This window comes from Diabrotica virgifera, chromosome 6 (genome assembly GCF_917563875.1).
Source record: "Diabrotica virgifera virgifera chromosome 6, PGI_DIABVI_V3a".
Taxonomy (NCBI): domain Eukaryota; kingdom Metazoa; phylum Arthropoda; class Insecta; order Coleoptera; family Chrysomelidae; genus Diabrotica; species Diabrotica virgifera.
Window position 1 is genome coordinate 236,408,237 of NC_065448.1, and position 12,661 is coordinate 236,420,897.

General features: G+C 31.7%; 1 protein-coding gene across 1 annotated transcript in view; it reads left to right on the forward strand.

Annotated features, from left to right (window-relative positions):
• Positions 1-12,661, forward strand: part of LOC126887356 (atlastin) — a 50,699-nt gene that overhangs the window by 15,547 nt on the left and 22,491 nt on the right. Inside the window, exons 4-5 of the mRNA XM_050654813.1 lie at positions 3,621-3,776; positions 8,210-8,498. Coding sequence (XP_050510770.1) covers positions 3,621-3,776; positions 8,210-8,498 — 445 coding nt within the window. The remainder of the gene's footprint in view (positions 1-3,620; positions 3,777-8,209; positions 8,499-12,661) is intronic.

Here is a 12,661-nt window from a genome sequence, read left to right on the forward strand (position 1 = left end):
CACTTTTAATTACTTTTTGCCGATAAATATACACTGCCGATCCAAAAATTAGGGTCACCTCATAATTTGAATTTATTGTCATACCATTATTGATATATGTATTTACTATACTAAATTTACAATCAAGATGCAGTAGAAATAAACAAACCAAGGCACGTTAAATGCTAAATAGGAGCACTCCCGAATCATAATTTACAATGTATAAACTTTGGAAATCATGATTTGGGATTTACAATGTATAAACATTGTAAATTATGATTCAGGAGTGCTCCTATTTAGCATTTAACGTGCCTTGGTTTGTTTATTTCTACTGCAACTTATTGTAAATTTAGTATAGTTAAAAGTTATGTAAAATTTTGGCGCCTTAAATATAGGAACCCATAATTTTTTTCTGAAAAACGATAATATTCGCCTTACAGCACCGTATTTAGACTATATAACGACCTTTTCAAATTAAACTTATTTTAAATAAGTTTTTAGATAGGTAAGAAAATGTACCGGGTGGGTGGCCGGACATTGTCCCCCATTTTGAAATGTCAAATTCCGTATTTCGATTCGCCTGTCGATGAGCTAACTTTGCACCAAGTTTTATTCGTTTAGGTCAAAATTTGCAAAAATGGGCCCTAAATTTCCTATTTCGCCCCCTCTTTTTTCTACAGATCCTATAACTTTATCTATTATACTACGGATGTAGTACGATAAAGTAAAAAAACCAACATGATTGTATTTTAGGTTGTAGAACATGCAGAACTTCTTAAAGAATAAATTTTTTTCATAAAACTAAAAATAAAAAAAGTTTCCCGTATGGTGCTAAAATACCTTGTAGAAATACAGTGAAGAAATGTAATTTATTATTAACACGGTTTAATAATAATAAAAAATATTTCCTGTTTGATATACCTATTTAAAAAAATATTAAAAAATAAACACACGTTATAATATATTTTAATTACCCTACTTAAATAAGCTACATACTGTTGAATTTATTTCAGGTAAAAATATCCAAAATTATTTATTTATTCTATTGAAACATCGGTGGATTCCACTAATTTAAAAATTCAAGGTTATTGCGCCCACTGTAACAGTTCATTTCATTTAAAATGTCTACTTACATCACGCTAAGTATTTTTTACACGAACAAGTAATTGTTATTTTTAAATTTCTTATTACCTGTCCACTATTAAAAAATGATTAGTGTATTATATACTACCTACATATATTATAGCTTATAACAGATATTATTTTAATACCATAGTTACTAATATAGCAACCAGAAACTCATAAAAAAAAACTAAGTAAAAAAGATACATTTTTCATTTCCCAAAATCATTTTTATATTGAATATTTCGCGACCCCAGCGCTGTCATCATCACCATACAAACACACATGCTGCTTACATGTAGACTGTAGACGATATACTCATCATTTGCACTCACGGTAAGAGTGCTTTGGTTCGTTCTCAACTGATTTGAATGGTATACATAGGGCTTTTCATTCAGTCATTTGTTTCGAGCTTCTGTCATGTGTCACATAATATTAATATATCTACGTCATACGTTCTTCTTCTTCTTCGTCTAGCCATTCACGTCCACATCTGAACATAAGCCTCTTCAAGTCTTCCTTTCCATTGTTTTTGTTGTAAGCCACTTGTAGCCAATTTTTCCCGACAGTTCGTTTCAGATCATCTGTCCATCTCATAGGAGGTCTGCCTCTGGGTCTTTTGTGTTGGTATGGTCTCCAGGTTAGGATTGTTCTGTGCCTAGCTACATGTACAGCGTATTCCCATTTCAATTTTATTGATTTTTGTACCACATCGGTGACTTTGGTTTTCTGTCTTATCCATGTGTTTGTTTTCCTCTCCTTAAGTGATATGCCAAGTATTGCTCTTTCCATCCCGTGTTAAGTGACTCTGAGTATGTTCATATTCTTTTTTGTGATTGTCCATGTTTGTGCCCCATTTGTTAATATCGGAATAATGCATGCATCAACAACTTTAAATCTAAGATGTAGTAGAATTTGCTGATTTCTGAGTATATAGTTCAGTTTGCCGAATGCTGCCCATGCTAACTTTCTTCTTCTTTTTATTTCTTCCGTTTGAATTTCCCTATTTAGTATTATTTTTTGACCTAAGTATATATATTCTTCAACTTTTTCTATAACTTTGTCGTTTATTATTGTGACGCACACACACACACACACACACACATGCTCGTATCAACCCCAGCCCCGGGGAACATGTGTGTTCCAATGGAAAAGTGGAACCCACATGTCCGAAGATCAAACCGGTCACACCCCGTAATGGAGTGGTACCTATCTGACCCCCAAGCTATACCTCCACCCCTCCCCATCGAAGGACATACCGAATGGGGAGGCGTTGATCTTAATGTTACTTTGGATGCCCTGGGTAATGGGACACCCTTTGTATTACTTCATGTGGTTAAGCCACCTGGTTTTAGGGGTAGCTAGAAGAGCTTTTCTCCCTATTAATGATTTATTGTGACGGTTTCTTCGGAGTGCATAATTTTTGTTTTGTTTAAATTCATTTTCAGTCCTATTTTAGAAGATTCTGTGTGTAGTTCTGAAAGCATGGTTTGTAGTTCTTGTAGGTCAGTAGCTATCAGGATTATGTCATCCGCAAATCGTAGATTACTGAGGTAGCGGCCATTGATGTTTATTCCCTTATATTTCCAATTTAGATTTTTAAACACGTCCTAAAAAAACTAAGGTGAAGAGTTTGGGTGATAGAGAGTCTCCCTGTTTGACTCCCCTGTTTAATGGTACAAGGTTCGTGTATTCATTTTCATTTAGGTGGTATGTAGCTGTAGCTTGGTTCATAGTTTTTTTATTAACTTAATCTGCTGTTTATTCTACAATTTTGCATTGTGCTTATTACGGCCGTGTGTTCCAAAACTAAGGTGATAAAGTGTCTCCCTGTTTGACTCCCCTGTTTAATGGTACAGGGTTCGTGTATTCATTTTCATTTAGGTAGTATGTAGCTGTAGCTTGGTTCATAGTTTCTTTTATTAAGTTAATATATCTGCTGTCTATTCTATAATTTTGCATTGCATTTATTACGGCCGTGTGTTCTATAGTGTCGAAAGCTTTTTCATAGTCTACAAACGCTATAAAAACTGGAAACTTGTATTCGTTACATTTTTCTATTAATATTTTTGTGGTTAACAGGTGATCGGAAGTTGAATAGCTTTTTCTAAAACCTGCATGTTCATATGGTAAAAACGTCATACGTTATTGGTATAATACAATAGATATATTAATATTATGTGACCCATGACAGAAGCTCGAAACAAATGACAATCGATGAAAAGCCCTATTATAGTGTTATATAAAATTTTCATTTCATTCTATATACACAAAATATCAAAATATTATATATCACTATATATATCAAAATATTAAGTACCGTCTGTCTGCTAATAAATCGGAAAATAGATATCATCATCGCTATCTTTACTGTATTTACTGTTGCTCTGAAGAATTCTATTGAACACTCTCCTTCTTCCTATACTCCTCCTTCCTGTTATCTTCTGTATTAGTATTATCAATCTTAGCATTTTCTTCACTGATATGAAAATAGTTTAAAAAACCTTTCTTATTTTCAGATAGCAGTAATATTGCTGGATACACAAGGAACATGGGATAGTAAAAGCACAGTAAAAGAATGTGCGACCATTTTCGCTCTAAGTACTATGTTAAGTTCGGTACAAATTTACAATTTATCAAGCAATATACAAGAAGATGATTTACAGCATCTACAGGTAATAAAAAATATATTATTTCTATAATTTGTTTGCCTGATTTTATACAATTTTTAAAATAGCCTTTTTTGAAAACGATTTCTGGAGTGGAAATCGAAACATCTAACATTAGTTAGTTAAAAATGTAATGTTCATTACAATTAATTGTGGTTTAATCCCATATAAAGGTAGGTGGTACCGGTTATTAACATAGAGGAAGAAAAGTTAATGAGAAAAATATCAATAATTCAAGTAAAGATAAAATTAAAAAGAGCGATAAAAAGACGTTCTTGAAAGGGCGGTAAAAAATCAACGGCAACAATGGCAGCCTATTAACAAAAACAATGAGAAGTTTAAGTTATGAAAATCGAAAAACTTCTTACGTTGGAACCAAAATTCTGGCTATACCCTGAATCCCAGATTTTCTTATTTTACTATTGCCATACTCTGTATTAGACTACACAGACTCGTTTCATACGGGTTCTCTGAACCGTAAATTGGAATATTTTCGTAGCGGTGCCTTTTGGTATTGTCATAGCTGGGTTAAACAGAGAACTTGAATCGAGTCAAAATTCATTTCAATTATAAAAGCATCACTCTACTCAATATGACATATACAGTGTCCAACGTATTGTACAAAACAACGGACCAGATATTTACAGTGACGCAGATCCTTGAAAAAATCCTAGAGTTCGGCGTCGACACCCACCACATATTCGTTGACTTGAAAGCCGCATACGACTCAGTTAATAGAGGTAAACTTCTACTTGCTATGGTCGAATTTCAAATACCGCTTGGTCTGGTCCAATTAACTGAACTTTACACTCACAGGAGCAGAGAGCATGGTAAAAATCCAAAATTATTTCTCAAGATCCTTCTGTTGCAAAAATGAACTAAGACAGGGTGATGGACTATTGTGTCTCTCATTTAACCTGGCATTATAAAAAATAATTCGAGAGTCCCAGATTAATACGAATGGTACTATCTTTAACAAATCAGACGTAGACATCATAGGTAGGTCCACATAATCTCTGACTGAAGCGTTTCGGTCGTTAAGAGCATCTGCACAGAGAATAGGACTAATACTCTGAGCTAATTAGCAAAATTCATGGAAAAGTTATTTACCAGCAATTTTATTGTTGGAATCGAATTATAAGATCCTATATATTAATAATATAGGTATTCAAAGTCCGCAGATAGTGTGCTACTTTTTTATAAACAAAATGGCGCCGAAAAATCGTTTTTTCAATTATTGCTCTATAACTCCGAAGATTTTAACTTTACAACAAAAATACCCAAATAAAAATTCACCGCAATTAAATTCTGCATAGAGATATGTTTTTCACGATTTGCTCCGACGAAAATTTTCCTCGGAAAATGCGGGTTTTCCTAACAAAAACTATAATTTTCAAACACAGTTTTAGGTAAGTAATTATTAATCAATAATTAAATAACTTAGTGACATCAAAGATTTCTTGGTATAGATTGTAATTCCAGAAGCTTGTGAAAATTAAACGAATATTTTAGCAACAATTCAATTGTTAATTAACAATTTACGATCGCAATAATAACCAAAATAATCATGATACATTGATCAAACTTATAAAGATTATAAAGATGAGATGATTGTTTAATATTTTATCGACAAAATATAAATTTTTCTTTTTTTTTGCATAATCTTTAAATTTTGAAAAAAAAATAGTTATAATACGTTGGTCTAATTAGTAAAGTACAAAGAAAGGTTGTTTACCAGCAATTTTATTGCTTTAATCGAATTATAAGATCCTATATATTATTAATATAAGTATGCAAAGTCCACAGATAGTGTGCTACTTTTTTTATAAAAAAAATGGCGCCGACAAATCGTATTTTTTCAATTATTGCTCTATAACTCCGGAGATTTTAACTTTACACCAAAAATACTCAAATAAAAATTCACCACAATTTAATTCTACATAGAGGCATGTATTTCCCGATTTGCTTCGACTAAAATTTTCCTCGGAAAACGTGGGTTTTCCCAACAAAATCTCGAATTTTCAAATAAATTTTTTGGGCCAGTAATTATTTATTAATAATTATATAGCTTGGTGAAATAAAAGCTTTCTTGGTATAGATTATAAATTCAGAAGCCGGTTAAAATGAAACCAATATTTTAGCAACAATTCAATTGTTAATTAACAATTTACAGTCGCAATAACAACCAACAAACTTAGAGAGATTATAAAGGTGTGATGCCTATTTAATATTTTGTCGACAAAATATAAATTTTTCATTTTTTTGCATAATCTTTAAATGTTTAAAAAAAATTGTTATAAACAAATTAACATTTCTTAGAAATTGTTTATTATATTCTAATTTTAAAAAATACTTAAAATGCGTATTTCATAGGTCTTGAAAATGAATGCTTTAAAAAAATTTTCCAACCATTTGCAAAAAAGTTAGGAAACAGCAAAATAAATATACGATATGTCCATTGTTTATAATTTGTTTTAATTGTTTCAAAGCTTAAAAGTGAGTCTATGGTACAATCTAATTACTCACAAAGAATGTCAAAAATTAGTGCAATGGTTATATTTTAATCAAAGATTAAAAATACTTTTTTTTGTAATTTTTAGCGCGAAAATAGGCTTGATACCGAGCCGGAGATAAAATGTTCACTCGAAGCGACTGACACGCTTAAACTCGCGCGAGTTGTGTATGTGGGCGGGTAGCTACGGTACTGTATTATTCTACTTTCGCGCGTGTAAATTACAAAAAAATATATTTATAATCTTTAATTAAAATATAACCATTAAGCTGATAATCGATATTGTTTTATAAATAATTAGCTTGCACTTTAAACTCACTTCTACGCTTTGAAAGAATTAAAAAAAATTATTAACACCGTAGTAATCGTATGTTTACTTTGCTGTTTCATAACTTTTTTGCAAATGGTTGCAAAAAAGTTTTAAAGCATTCATTTTCAAGATATTTGAAATGCGCATTTTAGTCATTTTTTAAAATTATAATATAATAAAAAATTTCTGAGAAACGTTAATTTGTTTATAACTATTTTTTTTTAAACATTTAAAGATTATGCAAAAAAATAAAAAAATTATATTTTGTCGACAAAATGTTAAATAGGCATCTCATCTTTATAAGATTTCAAAGTTTGATCAGTGTATCATAATTATTTTGGTTATTATTGCGACCGTAAATTATTAATTAACAATTGAATTGTTGCTAAAATATTCGTTTAATTTTCACCAGCTTCTGGAACTATAATCTAAACTAAGAAGGCTTTTAAGTCACCAAATTATTTAATTGTTGGTAAATAATTACTTAGGTATCTAAAACTTTATTTGAAAATTAAAGATTTTGTTGGCAAAACCAGCATTTTCCGAGGAAAATTTTCGTCGGAGCAGATCGGGAAAAACACGTCTCTATGCAGAATTTAATCACGGTGAATTTTTATTTGAGTGTTTTTGTTGTAAAGTTAAAATCTTCGGAGTTCTAGAGCAATAATTGAAAAAAAAACACGATTTTCGGGCGCCATTTTGTTTATAAAAAAAGTAGCACACTATCTGAGGACTTTGCATACTTATATTATTAATATATAGGATCTTATAATTCGATTCCAGCAATAAAATTGCTGGTAAATAACTTTTCCCAAAAATGGCCTATTCTCCGATAATCAGCCCAGACTATAAATGTAAATGTTCAAATGACCAAATATATGGACCTTTGCACTAGGTCAAACAACTCGACACCTACAAGAATAATAATTGACGACCTAGAACTGGAAGGTGTCGACACATTCATATACCTAGACTCGCTGCTATAGATAACAAAACAATGTCAGTGAAGAAATTAAAAGAAGAATAGTGCTCGCCAATAAGTGTTACTATGGCATAAGAAGACATATGGCCTCAAAAATACATAGAAAAATTAAATTGACTACAAAACACTAATAAGACTAGTGCTAACATATAGTTCAGAAACTTGGTCACTTACACAGAATGACCAAGAACTGCTCAAAAGTTTTGAACGAAAAATCCTAAGAAGAATAAATGAAGGGATAAAAGAACAAGGTTTGTGTCGCAGACGTTACAAATTTGAGTTGTATAGAAGTTTTGGAGAACCTTTCGTTGTAAAATTCATTAAGGTAGAACGCCTTAGATGGATAGGGCATGTAATCAGGCGAGAGGAAGATAGTTAGAAATTTTTTTGACCGAAGAAGGCCGATAGGACAACGAGCAAGAGGAAGACCGAGACTTAGATACCAAGACAACTTGGAAAATGATTTAAAATCTATTGGAACAAGAGCATGGAGAAGACTTGCCAGAGACAAGGGCGAATGTTGGATTGTTCTGAAGAAGGCTTTGGCTCATAAAGAGCTGTAACGCCAATGATGATGATGATAATGTATAATGTATGTGTAATGTATAATGTAGTCATACATATTTCTATTTTAGCTTTTTACTGAATATGGAAGACTCGCATTAGCAGACTCGGGCACAACTCCCTTCCAACGACTTCAGTTTTTAGTCAGAGATTGGCGTTTCCCTTACGAAGCTCCATATGGTGCTGTCGGCGGCCAGCAAATATTACAGAAACGATTAGAAGTTAACGAACATCAACACAGCGAGTTACAATCCCTAAGAAGACACATCAGTTCTTGCTTTACTGAGATAGCTTGCTTCTTAATGCCTCATCCAGGAATAAAAGTTGCAACAAGCCCAACTTTTGATGGTCGGCTTGCAGGTAAGTCTTAAGGCTGTATGACACTATGCATTTTCTTGTATCATTTCTAATATCGTTTCTGATATCGTTTCTTGTATACATTTTCTTGTATCATTTCTTGTACGTACATTTGTGCCCTGTATGACACTATGCAAGTTCTTGTATCGAAAATTGTATGAAATTCGGCACGTGATTGGTGGAAATTTTGTTTGTCACCCTGTGTCACGTTATGGTAGTACCAGTAGTACTGCATCTACAGACACAGCTGATTTTAAATATTTTATAAAATTTATAAACTTTTATATAATTAACATTTTAATGTTAACCAGAATTTTACGTTGACTGAGGTTGATTATTTGTGTTTTTATTTTGTTTTGATATTTGTGCTAAAATATTTGCATTAGAATTATCTTCAGTTTGATCCAAATTAGGAACTATTGTATTTTCGTCTATTAAAAAATTATGCACCATGAAACCTAAATTTATAGTTTGCACTTTACTAGGAGCTAAATATATGGTTATTAGTAGAATAGTAGTCCATACCAAACGGTATATTAAGTATCAATAAAAGATTTATAAATAATACCTACAAAAACACAAATAAATTCATCAATACATTATCCCATTTTCATTTCAGCCGCCATTATGAGTAAGTAATTATGACATTTTAGATGTTTTACCAGCAGGTTTTACGTTTTTGCTCTTTGCGCAGAAATTGGCGCAGTTCTTGTACAATAATCTGTGCCTGACACAAATTCTTGTATCGTTTCTTATATCGTTTCTTGTATCTGCGTATGAGAAGGCTGTATGACACTATGCATTTTCTTGTATCATTTCTAATATCGTTTCTGATATCAGAAGTTGTATACATTTTCTTGTATCGTTTTTTGTACGTACATTTGTGCCCTGTATGACACTATGCAAGTTCTTGTATCGAAAATTGTATGAAATTCGGCACGTGATTGGTCGAAATTTTGTTTGTCACCCTGTTTCACGTTACATTGGTATGGTAGTACTGCGTCTACAGCTGATTTTAAGGATTTTATAAAATTTATAAACTTTTAAAAACAAATATTTTAATGTTAACTAGAATTTTTACGTTGACTGTTGATTATTTGTTTTTTATTTTGTTTTGATATTTGTGCTAAAATATTTGCATTAGAATTATCTTCAGTTTGATCCAAATTAGGAGCTATTGTTAAAAAATTATGCAATATGAAACCGAAAGTTATACATAGTTTGAACTTTATTAGGAGCTAAATATATGGTTATTAGTAGAACAGTAGTCCATACCAAACGGTATAGTAAGTATCAATAAAAGATTTATAAAAAATACCTACAAAAACACAAATAAATTCATCAAGACATAAATCATATGATCTCATTTTCAGCCGCCATTATGACATTTAGAAGTTTTACCAGCAGGATTTACGTTTTTGCTCTTTGCGCAGAAATTGGCGCACTTCTTGTACAAGAATCTGTGTCTGACACAAATTCTTGTATCGTTTCTGATATCGTTTCTTGTATCTGTGTATGACACTATGCATTTTTTTGACATATCAGAAACGATATTAGAAATGATACAAGAAAATGTATAGTGTCATACAGCCTTTAGTTAATCCTAAGGTAGGAGTACATTTCTTATTCTCTATTTTCTTCTTGTTCATTTTGTGTAGACATGGATCTCTGTTTTTTCAATGTGCCTCGAGTAAGTGGTCATTCCATTCTACTCTTCTGTTTCTTACCCAGTTCTTAATGCTCTCTGTACATTATATATATACCTGTACTTACCATCAATTTTTCGAAGAGTTTATTTCTACTGTTTCTAGCACTTTTTTGTCCTCTTCGAGTCAGGTTGTGTTTCTGCCCCGTATGTCAATATTAGTCTGATGACTGCTTTGTAAATTTTACCTTTTATTTCATCTTTTTACCTTTTCCGCCATTTTTCTTTTTTTAAAGTGCCGTGCATTTCTGCGTAGGCCTCCACCGTACATTGTCGTATCAGGTGAGATCATCAATATTACGCAGCCATGACTTTTTTTACGTCCTATACCAAATTTACAATCAAGATGCAGTAGAAATAAACAAACTAAGACACGTTAAATGCTACTAGGAGCACTCCCGAATCATAAGTTACAATGTATAAATTTTGGAAATAATGATTTGGGATTTACAATGTATTGTTGTAGAATTGTTTTATTTTTGTAAAGAAATTCAGAAAAAATTAAATTTATATCAACGACCATGATATCATAGTTTTTCATCACCCTGTATATGACCAAAATTGTTTAGAATTTAATTTTGCTATTAAGCAAGTGTTTCGGGAAAAAGTGAAACGACTAATAAATGATTCGACGAAATGGACGGGACATGAACAAGCAATGCGGTGATTAGAAAGTGGACATCGTGCGAAAACAAAGACGGCTTTAAGATCCTTTCCGGGAAGGTTTTTAATGTGGTATACAAATTGTATGAGGTTTAGATGTTAAAGTAGAAAGTAGGAAAGGACTAATTATGATATCTCTTGAAATATGACAAATTGGAAAAGTTCTGTGGAAAAATATTTGTTCAGAAGAAATGGGTATGAAAGGTTTTGAGGAGGCGTGTTTTGGATTGAGTGGGAAAGATGAGGTAGAAGGGAGAAGAAATTAGGAGTCAGAATTTGGCGAGAGACGAGAGGGCACTGTGTAATTAACATCGGTGGAAGGCAGTCCAGTTTTTTGTTTTAAAAGTTTAGTAATCAGTGTAGAGTGTGTGTGATCAGCCTTTGCGAGCAGAATCAAGTTGAAACCAAATTGTCGACCGGTTGAAGAGTCAATTTTCCTGGTCCGAGGGAGCTTCCTTTTGTTTTGTCTAGAACGAGTAGCTGATTAATATCTTTTTGCACAAGATATCGAACAAGGAAAACTGAGTAACAGAATTCGAGCAAATCCTGTATGGTTTTTGGAAGCAGTTGACGAGAGGGACTTTTTCGCAACATCCAGAGAGTACGTGTTGGGAAAATCAAGGACGGCGCAAATCCAGAGAACGAGAGAGTGAAGAAACAAAAAGGTTAGTCGAATCATTTGTCGGAATGGAGAAAATTTGTTTATATCAAACCCATATTTGTTTATTGAACTATTTTTTACGCAGTTAGTCATTTAAAATTTGAGAAATCAAGTCAAAAGAAGAAAAGTAAATTTTATTAAATTTAATATGAGTAAATAGTAAATTAATTAAATAATTTTTTTTTTTTTTTGTCAAAACAAGGAGATATCAGAGTTAGAGTTTAATTTATTAAGTAAGAGATTGTTGCAACAAAGTTTAAATTTAATATTTTTGAATCACATGTACACGGCTTATTTGATAAAAACAATAGATTACATTTATATGATATTGAGTGTTTTCAATTTCCCTGTTTCCACCCTGGAAGAAGTAAGCAATCAGAAATATTAGAAGCCACAGATCACAGGTATTGTAGCCAATACAAATTTAGCCCTGAGAATAAAATTGATTTGAAAATTTAATTTGAATTTAGTTTTGTTTTTACATAGGCAGTAAATAAAATAATTGAATAATTAATTAAAGTAAGAATTTGCTAATCAATCTAATTAAATAGATATAATAGAGCATAACAGTATATACATTGTAAATTAGGATTCGGGAGTGCTCCTAGTAGCATTTAACGTGTCTTGGTTTGTTTATTTCCACTGCATCTTGATTGTAAATTTAGTGTAGACATCTCTTACCCTCTATCTTTGCTCCCAGTATCAGTTGCTGAAAAGTCTATTGTTCTCCTCGTAATATGTGCCCTAGTAGTGTCTTCTTACTTTTTACTTAATTATAAGTTCTCTATTCTCGAAACCCCTCTTCTTAATTATTATTTTTATTTCTCCATATTTAGGGGAGTGCAATTAGAACGAAAAGATACAATGTTTCGGAAAAAATCAAACAAGGTTATATTTTTCTAAAACTTTTTTTGTTAGTTTATAAATATGTTAAAGTAAAAAGTTCTACTCACAAATTTCGCCGCTAATTGTTTATTAATTGTTTAAACAATAACAATTGTTTTGTATAAATAATGTTAAGAATATGGGTAAATTGAACATTTTATTTTGATAAAAACTGTTTTTATTTTAGTTTTGATTATGCTGAACCCGAATCTGACATTACAATTTGCAAATTCAAAATGGCGGATTCAAAAT